Source organism: Atta cephalotes (assembly GCF_000143395.1).
Source record: "Atta cephalotes unplaced genomic scaffold scaffold00004, whole genome shotgun sequence".
Lineage (NCBI taxonomy): Eukaryota > Metazoa > Arthropoda > Insecta > Hymenoptera > Formicidae > Atta > Atta cephalotes.
The window spans coordinates 3,394,793-3,414,391 of record NW_012130068.1 but is presented as its reverse complement, the minus strand read 5'-3'; the positions used below and the strand labels follow the sequence as shown (position 1 = coordinate 3,414,391).

Below are 19,599 nucleotides of genomic sequence, written 5' to 3'. Positions count from 1 at the left end.
ATATATATATATATATATATATATATATATATATATATATATACGAATACGTTTGCGTAAGCACCTGCTGCTCCGTTGAAACGGTAGTCGTTCCATCCTTGGTGATTGTGCTGAGGTACGTGAAAGTTGTTGTGCAAGTCTTCGTGACAAACTCGTTCGGTTTATCCTGCGGCAGGAGCATGACCACCGCTTCTGACAAGGTGAGGGTAGGTTGAGGATTTGAGTTTTCCCATCGTAGAGCCGGAGTTGGTCCAGCGACAATGACTTCTACACCGTTTGACATTACGCGGGTCGCTAAATTAAATCTGCGCCCTTCTTCCTCATCCTTCTCGTGTTCTCCTATCGTTACGATATCATAAATAATATATTGCATATATAAGTTACTTTACAATATCAATTTAATTACTGTTTATTCGAAGATATTGAAAAAAAATATAGTAGCAATGTGAAAGATACTGTCGGAAGATTGTAGGCTTACCTATTGTAGTTTAAATCAACGAATAATATCTGTATTAATGTACAAAGATTAAAAAGAATCGTATACTCGGATTATAATCGAATATACGACAAATTTTTACAGAAAAAGATCCAACTAATAAAGTTATGTAATTAATATAGGGGGAGATTAATATTCATATGTATCATACATTTTAAAAAAACGCAAATTCAGATATATACAGCGTCGTTTTGTCCATATACAGTATTTACATTTCATACAGGGCTGTAATGTACAGGAAAAAATTTAGAATACCAAAAGCCAATTAACACAATTTAACAGAGCATTTACACAGTCCAACAGTCCGTTTCGTATAAGTTTAACAGAATTCGCGTAATCAGGAAGTCTATAGCGAAAAAAAAGTTTAGTCTAAGGATTATATTACATATGGCAATCACCGTGTGCATTCAACGTTGAAATAGCCTGTTTAGCCATCTCGTTTTTTAACAAGTTTACGCGTCTCGATCAATATTATCTCGTTAAAACATTATTTATATATCATATATCATTTCAACGTTTTTGTGCACTTGTGCGATCGTCGTGAGAGAGAGGTCTCAGATGGGTAAAAGGTACTACTCACCGACAACGGGTACTGGATTATACACAGATGATACGAAGCCGGCTGACGACTCCACGGTAGGAGTGACAGTCACCGTGACAGGCACCGTCAACGTAAGTGTCGTCACTCTCGGTCGTACAGTCGTCGACGACGTCACTTTGGTCTCCAGTCCGTTAAGTTGCGTCACCACGTACGTATACGTCCTTAGTCGCGTCGACGTCACTACCGTCTCCGTATAATAAACGCTCGTACTGGGCTCCAAAGCGAGATCCGGCGTGGATTTAGTCTCTAGTGGTTTAATCGTGGCTGATTTCGACGGTAAGATCTCGGGGAAATCGAGGCGAGATAATGACAGGTAAAGATCATCCGCTAGTCCAGCTTCGATTTCCTCCGGCGTAATCTCGCTCGTGACTTTCGCGGGGACTGTCTCGCGGGTGTAATTTGCGCTGAGAGGTATCACGCTGGGTATATACGAATCATCAAAGTAATTGGACGTATCAGTGTCGCGTATCGATGACTTCGTAGTCTCAAGCGGTTTAACGCTCTCGAAGCTCGGTGCGATTATAATAGTATCAGATGGAAGAACCGTTCCGATTAGAGAAATCTGGGTCGAATTAGAGTCAATTATAACATCCGGTTGTTGTGGTCGTACTGTTGGAATTTCTTCTGAGTTCTCGCTGATCGTTTCTGGCATCACGCTGCGTTCTGTAGCTTCAGCAGCTTTGATTGATTCTTCTCCTTTACTTTCTTTATCGATCGTTGTCATCTCAGTAATTGATGTAATTTCTTCCGTCGTGATGTTTTCTTTATCGGGAATGGTCGTAGATTCATCGAGCATGTTTAATGTAGTGATGTCCTCCATGAAAGTAGTTTGCTCTTCAAGGATGGCAATGGTAGTAATTTGTTCTTTCGTTGCAAATTTATCGTCATCATCTTTATTAACAGTAAGTTCAGTAGTCGGTACATATTCATTTAATATAACAATTTTTGTTGATATCTCTGTATTATTAATGTCTTCCAAAGCGATCGATTCCGTTATATTTATTGATGCATCAGATCCTTCAGGAGCTTTTATTGTTTTCTCTTCCGACGATTCCGTTAATGTTTGGCTGATTGGTGTTGTCGTTACAGTAATATTGTCTGGTTGCTCAACATCATTCTTATTAGGTACAATATTATCTTCATCTTTAGGAGAAATTGCGGGATGCTCATCTTTCATTAAAGTTGTGATTTCGTTTGCATTTTCAGTCGTAGTCATGTCATCATCTTCGTATTCTTCATCTTCCTCATCATTAGATGGAGGGAAAAAAAAATTGTCAGTAATAATCACTGGCATGTTTAATGTATTTTCTTCAGATATAGCATAGCTGCCATCCGACGATACAAAACTCGCTTCTTCATCTGGTTTATTATCAATAAAATTCGGTGTCTCTTCAAGATTGGGTGTAACAGAATGATCTTTTTCTCTAACAATTTCACTCTCGTACTCTTCCTCATCTTCTTTATCTGAATATTCATCGTATTCGGAAGAAGGCGCAGTGAAGAATCCAGTAGTGATAATAGCAAGAGTCGATATTGGAAATATCGGACGCACGGCGACCAATTTTCTCCTGGTTATTCTGACTTTATTTTGAATCGATGTTGGCGTAGATTGAAGTTTTCTACGTCTAGTTATAGTTACTTTATGTCTTCCAAAACCAATAGGCTGGTAACTTCCATAGTCTGCCGGAATATCAGTCGAATTAATCGAGTTTTCCGATCCAATAGTTCTGACACGCGTTACCACGATTCTTCGTGGTGTATGCGTGATAGACGTAGTGTACGCGATATCTTTGGTGCGAGATGTCAAGGGTTTGCGCCTGACGACCGTAAACTTATGTTGTCTAGCAGTTCTGCTACGCACTACGGGTACTCGAATTCTAACACGCTTCCGTGGTTCTTCAAAAGCTTCGTCATCATCATCGATTCTTCCATTGTTTATATAATCCTCGTTGGACCATGTATCATCAATATCTTCTCTCCTGCGGTCAATATTCCTATTTCCATATTGCACCGATTCAGCGTAGAGATTACCTGCAAAGGCGACTGTTCTATTCGATTGTTCGAATCACATTTCGCCTTGTATTTAAGTTCACTCCGCGATCTAATAAAAATATATGATCAAGCAGAGTGCAACGATAAAGCTGTTCTCGGGTGTTGCTTTTGTGATGCATTGATTGATTGGAGTTAAATAACTGCCGTCTTGTGTTCGGTTTTTGTGTGCTCATCCGATTGAATTTCACCATATACATTTTGCGTTTTAATAACGTTTTCGAGCGCTTTATCGGACTTGTTTGTTTGTTGTAATGTTGTTGGCGAGACAGAAGAGTATCATGTCCAGTTTTGTCGTGTGGGCGCGCGTGCGGCGGCAGACCGAGGTTATGTTAGTAAAAGGAAATGAGGGACGATGCTCAAAGAGGATACTTTTAAGAAGGAAAGAGAAGAAGTTTAAGAGAGGTTGGGAGAGAGCGAACTGAATACGGGACGGCCATTCTCACGAATGATTCTTGTTTCACCGAAGTCAATTACCCAATGACTTTTCCTTTACGCAACTTTAAAGAAAGGGATCCCGGCAATCTCGGGATTTTCTATATTACATACGCAGCAACTTTGATTTTTATCGACGTTGCTCGGTTTTTTCCCACTGTGACATACCCGAAGAAGCTGAACCGACGCTCTCCAAATGAAAGAAATTCGGAAAAACCGGTTAGTCTCCAGGGCAATTCTAAGTAGGTTCCAATAAAATAATGGACATATAATATAAAGAGAAAGAGAGATAGGAGAATAAGGAGCGGGAAAGGATTTTTGTATAACACAGAGGAAAGTAAAATTAGGTATAGATGGACGTGGAAATATGCCGTCCGACGTCACCCACTACGCTCTCGAGACTTTGTGTTGGTGCGTGATCGATAGGATCTTCACTTCCCGCCAGAATGGCAACGGCCACTGGTCCAGCGTGCAACGACGGTGGTATAGAAGGTCGGACTTCGATGGCTCTTTCCGAAGCGTCTCTTCGTCTTCTGGACACAGAATCGACTTTCACAGTACTCAAAACAGTGCTGAATTCTCCGGGTCTGCGGCCGGAAACGTAGAGCGTCACCACGCTAGATTCAACCTTTGCAGAAGCCTTGGATTCTTTTTTCTTGTCATTCAATTTACCGCGTCCGCGTGGTCTGGATGACTTTTGATATTCTTCCTCGTCGTCCTCATAATACTCATAGCTATCGTGTTTATAGTCGGAATCGGCCGGCTGATGTCTTCTCTCGACTTCTCCCGGTAAGGTGTTACTCTGCGTAAATGGAGCAGCCGCGAACAGAGGATCCAGTAACGGATTGGGATTCTGTAGTTGCGTCTGCGGTTGTTGGAGTAACAACAAGAGAGAATTTATGTTAGCCGCCGGTATCGCAGCCGTTGGAGTCACCACAACAGTGTCCGTTATGAATTCCGTTGCAGTAACGACATTGGTCGAGGAGTCGACTAAAGTCGTCAGAATCTCTTTGCCGCGGAAGGTGAGGGGAATGACAGTGCTTCGATGTTTCGTTATTGTAGTGACGTAGGAGGTGGTGCGTGTGTTATACTGCGTAGTGGGTGTGGCTTGGGATAACAAAGAATTCGGTTGACCTAATTGACCCAGAAGTAATTGTGAGAGAAGAATATTGGCGAGAGGAGCGTTGCCAGGCAAAGAAGGTTGTATCGTAGAAACTATGTTCTCCACGGAGAACACCGTCGTAGGTATAATAATCGATTGAGAGACGCGACGGCCACCGAGGCTTGCGAGTGTGTGCGAAATACGAGTAGTGGGTGTCTCATGCAGCAAGAATCGTGTAATCTCGGCCTGGCCTTGATTATTGGTACCCGTCACTTCGCTAACGATCACTACGAGCGGCTTTCCGTCTCCAGCTGTTACCGTACTATATTGAGAAGGTCCGAGGATTTCAGTGCTTGGTTGCTGCGTTATAATAGTTCGATGTTCTGTGACGCCATTGTTCACCACAGGAATTGTTACTTCCGTTGGTACATAATGTGTTACAGTTATGGTGCCGTCGAAATTTGGATATATGGTAGGCGCTTCCCGAATATCTTCAAAGGTTCCTCTACCTCTTGTAGGAACTCTTCTACTTCCATTTCTTCCGTTTGATGATCTTGAGCGAGATGATGATATTCTTCGAGAATTCGTTGAAGATTCTGTCGGTTTGGAAGATCCATTTCGTAATCTTGGTGGTCTCACTCTACCATTTTCAGGTTTACTAGTAGATCTACTATTCGTTCTGGAAGGAGAAGTCGGCCTTTTGTATCCCGATCTGTTAGAAGAGGTGTCCTTTTCTCTTAATGTAAATTGTCTTCCATTGTTCGAGGCCGGAGATGGTTTTATTCTGACAGATCCATTTCTATTTCCAGTAGATTGTTTCGATCTGGTTCTAGGTTTACTTTGCTGATTTGATAGCTCTGATGTTTCTGCCATTTGATCGGAATTAGATAACTTCTGTGGTTGTGAAGATGTTAAACTTCGCGCACGATTATTATAACGAGCGGAAGGTTTCGGTGGTGCTTTTATAATGTCTTCTTTATTTACTATGGCGTCTAATGAATCGGATCTCTCTTCCGCTTTTGTAGAAGAAGATTGAGCGGGTCTACGGAAACGACTACTGTATGCTCTAAGCTGGCTAGCCTGACGTCGAATTCTTCTTGTTCTGGCTCCGAAAGGTCTAATTTGTACGACGGGTCCAACAACTTTTCCGGAACGACGATTTACATTTATGTTAGATCTTTTATCTTCATGTTCCGATCCTTCGTAATCATTATCTGATATTTCTTCAACGGGCTCGTCTTCCAAACCTTCGTTGCCTTCATTTTGTTCCTCACTTGACTCGGTCGATTCTTCAGTAGTTGCTTCTTGCTTTTTACCAAGAAATCCACGTGGTGGAAACAGACCTGTATTACTAGGTCGTGTTCTTGTAGATACCGGAGGAGTTGCTCTGTTATTTGTTCGTCCATTGGTTACTCTAGGAATTGTTGGCGCGCTCGGTCTATTTAAGTTTCCCGATCGTCTCGGAGTTGTGGTCGTTGATGGTCTTGAAGTAGTTACCGATCTGCCGTTACTAGTTAAATTAATGGGTCTGCGGAATCTCAGGAGCGGATTCGTAGATCTTCTAGATGATTCTGTCGTAGTTTGCAAAGGAGTGGTATTAGTTTCACCGTCGACATATTCTGTAAACGGTATTTCATCCGTTATGAGCGTAGTCGTGGTGAATTCATTGGCATCGTTTTCTTGATCGTCGTGTCTGATAGTAGGTTGCCCTCTCAATAACGTTGATGATGGTCTGATACCTGCACGAAATCTCGATGAGGCACTGGGAAATGCAGAACTTGAAGCGCGAGTTGCGATCCTAGCAGAGGATCCTCTTACAGATGTAGGACCGCGTCTGTTGCTTTGAAACACGGACGACGGAGTTATTCTGGGCGGTGCTCTACCTCGAGTACTACCTGCTGGGAATGACGAGCTTGAAGTAGTGGCGGATCCGCGTCTGCCTGAAAATCTTCTGGAACTTGAGGGGGATAACGTCGAAGAGTATGGCCCGATTGGCGAAGTGACGCGACCCCGCGATGATGCGAACCTGTTACCCTTGCCAGCTAAAGTAGCAGTTATCGTCGGGGTTATATCTGTTCTGGTAATAGTTGTCGCGGCTTGCGCGCCTTTACGTTTCGGATTAAAAGTTGGCCTATTCCTAGAAGCGAATGGTCTGATAACTGGCGTGAAGGTTCTTTTTCTTGTCGAGAATGTCAATCGTGATTTCTTTTTAGAACTTTGCCCGTCGTCGTCTTCCTCATCCTCTTCGTCGTCTTCTTCATTCTGGCCGGAGTCCTCATCTTGATCAGAAGATTCTGAATGATCTTCAGAAGATTGAATAACGGCGGGAGAAGGTGATATTTCTTGTATACCTGTCGATTGACTTGGAGGTAGAATAGAAGTGGGCGCAATATCTATCGTGGAACTCACAAAGAAGCTGGAAGTACTTTCAATAATCTGAGCATATCTTCCCTCAATGCTGGTGCCAATTACTTTTGATTGGTAAAATGTAGTGGTACCGTTATTCTCCATCTGACCTTGAATCAAACGTACTAGGCCAGTTCGATGACCTTGAGTCGGCGGAATGCTTGCTTTTCTTTCCTCGTCTATCTTTGTGCTTGACGTACTTTCGATCACTTTAGCATAAGTACCCTCGAAAAGCGTACCAATTTGTTTCGTCATAAAGTAAACAGTGGTGACTTCGTCAGCGTCTACTACACTTCCTCTATTCAAAGATAAAACTCCTGTAGGGAGAACCGGTGTAGCTATCGATGAAGAAGGTAAAGGCGGTGTTTCTATTCTCGTCGAGCTCTTTTCCACTCGTGCGTAATATCCATCTATGTAAGTACCATATACATCTGTCGTGTAATGAGTCGTGATATCTTCATGTATTTCACTCGAATGTATTGTCGAAATCAAACCTGTTTTGAAAGTTTCGGGTATCTTAGACGGTGTCACGGTTTTATCATCGGTATTTATTGTCTGAATTGACGGATACATAGATCCACCAATTGCGCGACCAGTTGCCTGTTGTGTCGTAGTATCTGGTATCGATACGCTTGTTATGGTCTCCAGTCTGCTGGACAAGATTGTCTCATTTCCGACGTAAGATGTAGTGAAGTAAGTGAATGTTGTGTAAAATGTTGTGGGCTCGGGTGAAATTGATGAAATGTTCATCGCGTTTTGATCGTCAGGTTTGGTTGTTATTGACGATGGTTCGTTTATATTTTCGATGATAGATTTTTCAGATCCAGCTCTGTCGACAGGTGTTACTTCATTATCCGCCGTAATCTTGGACTCCTCTTCGTTGGCTGATTTCTCCTCTAATGGTGAATTTACAGTTGGCGTATAAGTCATTATTACTCCGAGCTCTACTGTAGACGTAGGCAAGACATCCGATGTAACAACATTGCTGACTGTTTCTTCACGACTAGTGGTTATAGTGTCACCACCCTTGTAGAACGTCGTCCAATATGTAAAGGTTGTGAAATATGTCACCGGTAGAGTGCTAGTTGGAACCGGCACTGCGATGGACGGCCTTAAAGTCTCTGTGACAACATTCGTAACTGTTTCCAGACGACTGGCGACATTTGTTTGATCACCCTTATACATTGTCGTGAAGTATGTGAAAGTTGTGTAACTAGTTTGTAGAAGCAATGTCGGCGCGGGTTCTACTTCATGATTGTTAGATTCCGACAATTCCTGATCTTCGGGAACGATGTTTCTTTTGTTCACATCTAGAACAGTGCCGCCACCAGAACTGGAAGAAGATACGACGTCCGTGATCATAGATCCCAGAACTTCCACCTCAGTCGAAGGATTAGGCGTTACTTGCGCGCCTACTTGGAAATCACGAAATAAACGCTCAGTGGTGAACCGATCTTCCAAAGTAGTAGGTTCTTCCGTTGTAATCTCAGTATTGTTTTCGAGAATTTCAGCATGTATTACTTGATCAGTGTTATTTTGCTGAACTTTCTTTGCTAATAAAAGTGCCTCTTCTTGTGACTTCTGACGCTGAAGAGCTTCTAAATAAGCCAAAATTTCTGGAGGAGGCGCAGGCTTATTTTCAACAGATTGAGATCTCGGCGTCGTTGGTTGAGCCGTATCTTGCGGAACTGATTGAACCTTGGTAGGTGTAATTGTCTCTGTGATGACATTAGTGAAAACCTCGGTTCGCGTTTCGATTTCTGTTTCATCGTCTACAAAGATAGTGGTAAAGTACGTATATGTCGTATAATATGTCTTCACTTGTTCCTGTATTTCTACGCTCGCCATAGCTGGCGTGGGGCTTGGTTCTAAATCGGTGGTCCAGCTGTCAGATGTTTCAAAATCATCAATAGTTGTGATAGATTCCGTTGGAATGTTTTCGTGTAATGTGGTATCCTGCTGCTGGAAAGTGGTTAAACCTTCTTCTGTCGTTTCATCAGGAACTTCTAGTTCAATATCTTTATAGAATTTCTCGGGAGTGCGACCGTTTGTTATTACCGACGGCAAGATGTTCTGTGATATCGTCGTTGGCGATATTAAAACAGACTCATCTTTATTGAAGAGATCGGCAACAACAGCAGAAACACCGTTTGGTCCAACGGTTTGTGTGATAACATTAGTCTCGACAACTTGCCGACTGGATACACTAGATGTATTTTCTTGGAAGAATGTCGTTAGATATGTATACGTCGTGTACAAAGTTTTAAAAATGAGCTCTATCTCCTCATCTTGTTTGGTAGTTTGTTCCTCTTCAATCAAACTTTCATCAGGCAAGCTTGGTGTTTTCTGCCTTAAGCCTGGCGAGGTAGTAGGACGAATTAAATTTTTGGTCGAGGTAGGTCGAATTAACTCTGTCAAAAACGTTACCTCGGAAGAGACTACCTCTCGAGAACGTACCGAAGTCGTAGTCTGATCGCTGCCGCCTGGAATAAAGAAAGTTGTGAAGTATGTAAACGTCTTGTAGACGGTAGACGGCAGTAATCTAGTAGCTAACGTTACTTTTTCTTCCTCGTTGCCTGAGTCATGTTCGGGTTGGAGATTATTTTGAGGAGAGCCTTTGATACTACGACCCTGAGGATCTCCTGGTACGATATCATTAGGAATTTCGTCATCTAAAGTCGGTATCACTGATTCAGTTGTTCCTAATACTCTTCTTGCACTTTCTAAGATGTCCTTCAGTGTTGTTAAGACACTGTCTGTTGTGCCTCTCAACGGAGTAGTCAGTTCATTCATCTCTTCTTCGCTAGTCGTAATGGTCATCGGAGTAGTAGAAGGCAGTGTTTCGACAGTAGTATCCTGGTCGTCGAATTCTGTTTCAGTTGTACCATATTCCGTAGTTGTGTCATCGGCTCCATATGTTACGGTGGCATCATCCGGGAAGAAATATACGTTCGAAGATGTATGAATTATTTGCGCATAATTCGTGCCGATATATGTGCCATAAATGAGACTTTTGTAATGTGTCGTGGTACCGTCTAACGAAGTAGTAGAATCAACGACCTTCACAAGACCCGTTGGCTTCAACGATCCCGTTTCGACATCAGGTACTAACAATAACGGTTCCGTGGATCTCTTAGATGATTCGATGTCAATTTCCTCGGTGACGCTTGGTTGAATGTTGTCATGATTAATAGTGCTCAGAAGTTGCTCGTTCGAACCGTGCTTCCGATTCCCCTCAGAAGATCGATCGGTTTTTGCGTGTTCTATCACAGTCGTTGGCTGAATCTTTAATACTGCTATACCATCATCCGGACGAAGTGTAGCATCGCCTTTAATCGTGGTAGCAGGACGTCCCATGGGTGCCGGTGACGTGCTCGGCGAAAAGACGATGACGGTATCGCCGACCATTGTCGTGAAATCCGCGAAGCCATGATAGGTCACCGTAGCAAAAGGCTTCATATCTACCTTATTTTGTTGCGGAGTTTTCACCTGCTGTTTAAAAATCTTCGGTGTTCGAGGTCTAAAACTTCTCGATACATCATCGAATGAATCGAAGTTATTTGACACGTATTCCTGTTTGACAGTATAAGTGGGCAGATCGGCCGGTTGAACTTTCTCTGGCTTAAATCTCTGCGTATCCACATTTAGTTCTCTTTTATTGAATATATCATTTTCTTTGGACAGTTCGTCCAGTTTTGAAGTATTCCCAATATCCTTTTTCTCTTCATTTGATTTGATATTGATTTTACTACTCAATCTTTCAACTCTGAATGGTGCGTTATCAAGAGCCAATCGAAGCTGCCAATCATCTTCCGGTGTCCTCGAGGGATAAACGACATAGGGACTCGCCGAATCCGGCGTTGGATTTTTGTAAACTCTACTAGATGTAGATAAAATTCTCGCGTAGAGACGACCGTTATCCAAGGTCGTGCCCACAACTTGAGTGGCGAATTCGGTACTCGCGCCATGTTGCACGAATGTCCGTGCCGTTTTCGTCAATAATCCAACCGGTGGTAATGATTTTCCATAAGGAATTGCTGATACTAAAAGGACTGTGGTCATTCCTGAATAGCCAAGTTCAAAAGATACAGAATAATATGATAACGGCATAGAAATACGCATCGATAATTTATCAATGAAATTGTTGGCAACAAAGAAACAGGGGAGAGCGATTACATCAGCAAAACGGGACGCGAAGTTAGAAATGTGATTTGGAATCAAGCGTAAATATGTGCAACGAATTTGATTCGTTCAGTCGCATTTTACGTTTACGAGCCCGTTCATGTCATAACCGTGTACCGAAATACGTCAGCATCGTTTGTTTGCATCAGTCAATGTTCGCGTCGTATTTTTTTTTATCGTAATGTAGGTCGTCGGAGAGACGGAGTGGCGGACGGACGTTGGAGGCAGACGGCATCCGTTGTTGAGAAGAGTTGAAGGCGGGGAGCAGACAGGAGCAGTAACAGAAACAGAAAAAAAGAGACAGACGATCTTAGTAGATGAGCCTTCTTCTTTCGTAGCCTAGGACACTTGTTGCAACATTATCCGATATCCCGCTTAATTTGCATCGTTACCCTACTTCTTAAAAAAAATGTTCCTTGAAGTAAGAAAAGTTGGCATGCTTACGAGAAAAAGAAAGAAAGATATTTTATAGCTATTAGTTAAGTTGTGTACAACCCCTAAGTCTTGAAAATTCTAAAATCACGTACATTGAGCGATTTTCTTTATTAAAAAAAATTTAAATATCTAAAATAATTAAAATAATATATTTTATTATTACTTCATTATTTTTAACAACTTGAAATATTTAAGAACTTCCTGCATAACGTGATGAATTTTCATGTCTTGGGGAAGAACATCTCGTAATTAAATGTATGAAAGATTTTAAAGCCAGATACCACTGAAACGAGATGATATATGCATATTATATTCAACTCAGCGACAGGAAAGTGTGTATAACCGCTTGAGAAATATATTTACACGGCCGCACCTCGCGTCAACACGCACATGGATAATTGAGATACTCAAAATGATGTATCGTGAGAAGAGATATAGAAGTTATATAGAGAGCAGAGAACAAAAGCGGAAAGATCGTTCTATGTTACAGGCTTGCACTCAAACTTGACACAGAATCGTTAAATCTAAGATGTATAAATAGATTATTATCAGATGCAACTGGAAAAAGCACAATTTTGAGTGCAATCCTTATCTGCGTGTATCGGTGTGATTCAGGTGTCGCAAATGTGTCACGATTACCATACATTTGTTAGCACATAAACATTTATAGAGGGACTTACCCTCTAGATCCCTTTCTATTCTGGAAGCTCTAATATTATCTGATAAAACTTCATCTGTAAGAAAAGAAAAAAAAACATCTTTAATATATAATATATATGTCTTTAAGCAATTTATTTAATATTAATGTAATTTGTGCATATGTAAGTGAAATACAAGGTCGCTTTGATGCATTCGATAGAGGAAGCGTGGGTGGTGAAAGGAAATTATTGAAGGATGTTATAATAGTAGGAGCGCGCTTCATTTGGTCATCGTCATAATTCCTCGCGAAATAATTGCTATGCGTCATACGGATGTCATCATATTCGTACACATTTTTTTATACTGCAACAGTAATTTTCCTTTTGTTATTTATAAAGAGAAAAAAAAGAACGTGGAACCTGGAAGTTTCAAGTATAACACTCATAAAATTTTTTCGGATATCTCAAGAACTTACGCACTTTACGAGGAAAAAAACAAGAAGAAACGGATAAGAAAAAAAGAAGCGAATGCAAATGTCTTCGTGTCTAGGAAGGTACGTGTCTATAGGAATAGGTATAGAGAGAGAGAGGGGAGACTCCAGACGCCGGCGACATCGAAGATGTCGTCCGGAGGCCGCGACGTACAGTTATTTGACCGACTCCTTTTCTCGCAAAGAATATTTTTATGTCGTGTTCTTCCCGCGTACACGTGAGTGCCTATGCACTTGCATGTACACGTGACTGCATACGCTACATCTTGAGTAGCTATAAGTGCCTTTCTATATTATAGCGTCTATGATTTGATTGTAGTGACTGCTTGATTCACGAAAAAAAAGAGTCAACAACAAATTCAATCTGTTATGTATTATCAGACGTTCTCTTTTATCGAGTACGATTGTTTACAGACATTTTATCATGAAACCATTTCCACATTTTTTTCGTTTTATTCTTCTTCACATTCAATGAATACAAAGATAGAACGATATTTGTGTCGACTATCTCTTAAAAGACAAGCAACCTTAGGCCAGGTTCACACTTTGAAACAGAAAAACGAAAAGCGGAAAAGCGGAAGCCAATCAGAACTCATGGAAAGACAGAAGCAGACAAGCGAAATGTATCGCCTACTATTATTGCGAGTTCCGATTTTTTTTTGGCTTCCGCTTTTCCGCTTTCCGCTTTTCCGTTAAGGTGTGAATCCGGTCTTAAAATGTCGAGGAATCACGATCATTATCCAATGATCCCGTGATGTTAAACTCGCGAAGCTATCGGGGCAGATGACATCCGGTTTATTCGACGACGAGCATTTCTCCGTATCGTAGTAATCGAGACCGACATACTGAGGTCATCCTTATCCCCGGCCACATTGGGTCAGCTGGTCGACTTCGCATCGCCCTTCTTTTCCCGACGTCTGGCCTCCGGCTAACCAAGCCGTTTCGCGGCAAACCGGTCGTCGCGTTTCGTGGTAAGCGATCGCCGCGTCACGTTACTCAACAATCGGTAACGATCGCGATCGCATTGATGTACGTGGGAGAGAGAATTTTTCGATAACGTGCGCCGCGTGTATACATTATTTCGATGCGACTTGAATCGCGTTATGAAATGCGCTTATGTCTTATGATTACACCAATCTGTCGCATCAACTCATCATACATATTAACTCAGGGATAAAATTTCGCATAAATAGAATAAATTTATTTGTATATATATACACATTCCTTAACGAACCTATAACTACTACGTAACGCGGAATTGTGAGCGAACGTTGAATAAGGTTGCGAAAGCATTCCGGATGGCAGTGTGACGTGTCGACGAACCATTTCTGTTACTTTCAAGTTGCATGATTTCACGCATAATTTTCCCGCATAGTTTCCCGCACTTGCACGATATCGTAAGTTCTAGCTTCTGATATTCGAAGTGCGTTTATTCGCATTCGTAAAGCAGTAAGGAGATACTCGGGCCCACCTGACGTTCGACTTCCACGTATGCAGCTGCATAATCACGGTTGCATAGGCAAGGGCTACCTTGAGCTCGTTTTCTTGCGCGATACTCGAAGAGAAATCCTTCGGGGATTATATTCGTTTCGTAAGAACAATTCGTCCATTCATGTCGCGCTGTCTGCGACCCGCGGCCTAATACCCGAAAGATTTTTCTCACCATAAAAACGATGATTGCTCCCGGGTAATCTCGGCGGGGCTCGTTTAATAGCGACAACAAGTGGTGTATTGCGCCAACGAGATTCCACAATGATGGATAGGGTCATCAACATTCCGCAATAAAAAGAGCGTTGCGAATCCATAAATACGTTTGATCTTACTGCTTTTTAGGAATTAAAATTTGATGCTTAAAAATACGTCCGTACTTACGCAACTCAAGCGTATTTTAAATCAGCAACTATTATTTTGCTTACAAAGTTGTTTTATTATCCGAAATAATGAAGATTCTGTTGAGATATATAGCATTCGGTAAGTGTCCACGTTAACCCTGACGATATGTGTCGTAAATTTTAAGTGTCTTGTGAGAGCGACGCGGATATCAAGGTAACCCAGTCGTCGACCAATGCAAGACAGACGATTTCAATCTCACTTTCAGTAGTGGGCGACATTATATATTACGAACCGTACTTAATCGGAACAATACTATGATATGCGAAATGTGAAATAAAGAGATGTGTTATGAAGACTAACGAAGATATATCTCTTAAAACGTTTAGCGGAGATAAGTAATTGTAAGGAAAGAGAACGATTTTATTCAAGTATTTAAAAATTTAATTAGAATCTGAAAATATTTTTGTTGAATAATTACCGTCGTAATTATTAAAATTAAAACACTCAAGCTGGTTATTAAAATGTCAAAACTTTTCATTATTCATCATGTTTAAACATCTTACATAATTATCTCTGTAGTTTAACATTATTCTGTAGTTTAAAATTATTTTTAAATTCTTATCTAACTAAATTTTTAAACACTTAAACAAAACCGTTTTTTCTTGTGGGATTAGAACCGATTCTAAACTGAATCAAGATTCTTTACGCTTTTTTTTTTATTAAAATAAAATTTTTTAATTACGTGTTCAACTTTGCTTTAGGAAATAACAAATCATATGAATGTGCCTTTTTCCGGTGAAAGCTTAAAAAAGAATGAACAATGTACAACGAGGAAGCAAACGCTCCACGCAATTTGTCGAAATCTGTCGCGGCAGTTATGAATTAATTTCTCACATTGCGAGTAACGAGTTAACTATCCGTGTAATAGTCGATGCGGCCATTCGAGAATACGTGTTTGCTTTGAGACACGCGTAGATACATGTGGTAAACCAAGAATAATGATGATTACTTTCGCTTGCTCAATGATTTCTTACAACCGACCGGCAATACCTACAACGTTTCGCATCGGTTCTCTCCTTCATCTTCTATCATTTAATTACATTTGCAAAAAGCGTCAAAGATTCGAAGATTTCACAAAGAGTTGATTCTCTTCTTCATAAAAACAGTTCTTCAGAAAAACTTAGTTGCTCCGAAGTGTGTTCAATATCTTTATGAAATTTTCACAGAGAAGATGTTTCAATCATCGCTCTACAATTCCGCGCGCTATTGTTTCGTGTTAATTGAGAACGTATCGATCTTTCACGCTAAATCTTGCAAGCAACATCAAATCTCGCGCTTCGTGCCATGGAACGGATTCGAGAGAGAAAGCGTTCGATCGTGAGAACCGGTAAAAGTAGCACCAACAAATATGCAAATAAAATTGTTTAAATTATTACTTTTGCCATACCAAAGGCGATTGCACGCATATGTTTGAAACAATACATTAGACATACGAAAAAGTCTGTAGTGAATACTAATATTTCTCATAAGACTTCCATACGCGAATAATACTCTTTTGACTCTTCTGCAGGAATAATTGGGATACTGCGGGAAATCGAAGACTTCTGAAGACACTTACTGAAGAATTTACGTAATAAAATATTATTTAGGTATTTGATGCTGTGCGTTGTAATCTCTATCATGCGTAACATCGCGTTCATTCGCCGTTTAAGCAACAAGTCCATGGTGAGATTCGTGAGTTCAATATCCATTGGCTTTGTCCAGTCAACCAACCGGAAAATGACAAGTTGTTTCCGCAATACCCAATCTTTCTTGTTCTTTCACGTGGTATAAATGTCTTTTGGCACGGCTAACATGGGTCGCGCTCGTGCGAGCGTAAAAGAAAGTAAACTGACGGCGAGAAAAGAAGTGCGCTATATAATGATTATATTTACAAATCGATCTTATTTATTTATTTTATATAGTGAATTGTTTCGTCTAAAATCGAATAGACCAAGATGCGTCTGTTTAAAAAGAAAGTATATTTTTCTGGTTTTGATAATAATTTAAAAACTAATGATTAAATAGTCATAAATGCTTTTAGATAAATTCAAATATTTTTTGATATAACTATTTTTCAAGAGAAAGAGATATGAAATGAAAACCAATTGCTTGCAATGAAAAAAGAAACGCATCTTGACTCAGCGTCTGCGTTTGCGAACTACGTTTTGTGATTTGCGAATTATGTAGAAGCACTTTAATGGCATTCAGCGCTTGGTGTTTAATATTGTTTTTCTGATGCACTCGCGTCGTTGTACATTACGCCCGTTATATACCTTATTATCGATTCACATAACGACATTCGAGATGATTAGGCAGCATATATTCTCTCGCAATGATCACAAATAGCAAGAGTATGCCAGACACGAGTATTCCTTACATTAGTGATTATTATGAAATATTTTGCGCGATTTATTTATTTTAAATCGAATTCAGAGTAATAGAAGCATGTGAATTAACATTTTCATCATGATTTTCGCGGATGGTTATCATTTCTTTAAAGATGCCTAGATCTGAATAACTATTCTCTTTTTTAATAACTTTAATAACTTTTAAATATGCAATTCCAAATCTCGAAATAAAAAAGCATTATATTAATTAAAATCTTAATTTTTTAAAATTTTAATTTTTTACTATTATAATAAGCTGCTTAATGTTCAAGATTTAGCTATACGTTTTTTCGGAAAATTATGATTAAATCAAATAATAATTGGGAAACAATCAGTAATAGGTTGTTAATAATAATGATATTGGGATATAAAGATATTCTAAGCGTCGTTTATGTAAAAATAAAGTGATCCCCAAGTTAACAATAATATTTCACGAGAATACATTCGAAATAGAATTGCAAATTGAATTCAACTTCGATCATATATCTTTTAAGGATCGGTTTTACCGATATTAATTTTTCTATCTTTGTCAAACGAATCGACATTGTACTTAATTAATGAGCAGAATTGTAATTAATTTCGTATGTTAATATTTATAAAGTGCATAGTATTAACTTGATATTCAAAACATCAGTGATTTATTAAAACTCTATAATCCAATGTTCTTCCGTTGCGAGACGTTGTAGCTTCCTGCGATCGTACTTTTTCCGCGTTCATATTCTTTCTTCCGTCGCAGTACGGTAAAGTGCGTGTCGTATGCGATTAATGTCGGGAGTGCCGTGCAATCATCGTATTCTACATTCCGTGAACATAACGCGACTAACGTGCGAACATAATTAACTGTGTTTTCGCGAGTAAGTGTTATGTAAGTGTAATGAATTAGGAACTTGAGAGGAGGTCTGAAAAATATCGGGTAACAGTAGGACAACTGTAAGGTAACTAAATTATAGTTTAGGGTGAATTAATTACAATTTATATACATTTGTTACAGAATTAATCTATTCCAATTTCTATTTCCCGCAATTATTCATATTGTTTTTTTAATTTATATAGAAATACTTACAAAATTTCAAAGTTTGTACCATTAAAAGAAGATGAATATTACGTAATTATTTTATGAAATGTTTACCTAAAAAAGGCAAATAGAAAATTTGATGCAATGATTATTTTTTGATGCATTGATTATATTTTGGAATTATTTCGAATGTATTATAATTTGGATTTTATGGTTGTATTTTACAGATCATAGTGTTATAACTCCGCTGCAGCGCGACGTAACAGTGAGTGCTCAATTATCTTTTATTTTAATCTGACAATGAGGCAATGAACCTGTGAACATTCCAGCTAAATGTAATAACTTTCTCATAGATTCATTGCGTTGCCTAGAATACTACAGATTAATGTAAATGTTTAATGATCCTGTGTGTAAATATGTTTATGTATTCATTATGTTATATATATCGGTCACACGCTATTTACATATCAGAAAGCATAAAAGACTTTTCGGTTAACGATTTTCAATTAAAAAATATAATCAATGATAATATTTTTAGAAAATACTCGCGATTTTTCTTCTTTGTACGAATTATTCCTTCATTAGATACTTATTTTTTTCTGAATGTATTTTGATTAAATGAAAAAATATGAATAAATAATAAAAATTATAACTTCGAATTTTGATATTAAAATTTTAGCTCTAATTAATTTCTAAACAATCAGTATTAAAATATTGTTCATGATCGTAAGATACTAATGTACACGCGTTATCTTCTAACGCATGCCTGCTGCCACGTGAGTTGGCAGTCGGACGCACGTGACCGACAGCGTGTCCGACACTAAGAGAATGGTCGGACAAACGGATATACGGTTCTTGCTATTACAAGGACCACCTTTTATATCTTTGCACGTATCGCTTGATAGTTTGCGTCATATCTGCGTGCGAAATATCGGCGATGAAGTAGGAAAACGGACACCGTATGCTTGAAACATCAAAACTTTGTTAGCAAAATCAACAAATTTCTAGAAGCATCTAGAGTAAATTCCGGAAAATTGAAAAAGCCATGAATCTTATTTGCTTTGTAACGAATAATTATTATTTTAATTTTTCCGTTTCATCGTATACATTTCTTTATGTCTAAAAGGTGAAACTACACTTAAGAGGGACATGAATCATCATAACTGTATATTTACTGTAGCATCGGAAAATAACTGTAATTTGATTCAGCACGCCGAAATTCAAAGAATCATAAGAACGTGCCTTTTCGACAGTATATAAAAGACGACATAATGCAACATATCGTTATTATAAAATTTCGTTATTGCAAAATATTCTTATTATTCTATATTAGATTCCTTTTGTGGCGATTATATTGAAAAAAACGTTATTTATTATTTCATTGTTAATTTGTCACAGAAATTATTTTATCATGTAGCTTTCTATTACATTATTCAAATATGAGGTAACATTTAAACGTCAAGATTGTCTAAGTACATCTTGAAATT

At 39.3% G+C, this 19,599-nt stretch overlaps 1 protein-coding gene across 1 annotated transcript in view; it reads right to left on the bottom strand.

The window, feature by feature from the left end:
* The window catches only part of LOC105626140, a 25,539-nt gene extending 10,929 nt beyond the window's left edge, over nt 1-14,610 (bottom strand). The window contains exons 1-5 of the mRNA XM_012207452.1: nt 14,499-14,610; nt 12,387-12,440; nt 3,966-11,153; nt 1,077-3,128; nt 65-339 (exon numbers count right to left, since the gene is read on the bottom strand). Coding sequence (XP_012062842.1) covers nt 65-339; nt 1,077-3,128; nt 3,966-11,153; nt 12,387-12,440; nt 14,499-14,610 — 9,681 coding nt within the window. The remainder of the gene's footprint in view (nt 1-64; nt 340-1,076; nt 3,129-3,965; nt 11,154-12,386; nt 12,441-14,498) is intronic.
* Between the last annotated feature and the right edge of the window lie 4,989 nt (nt 14,611-19,599).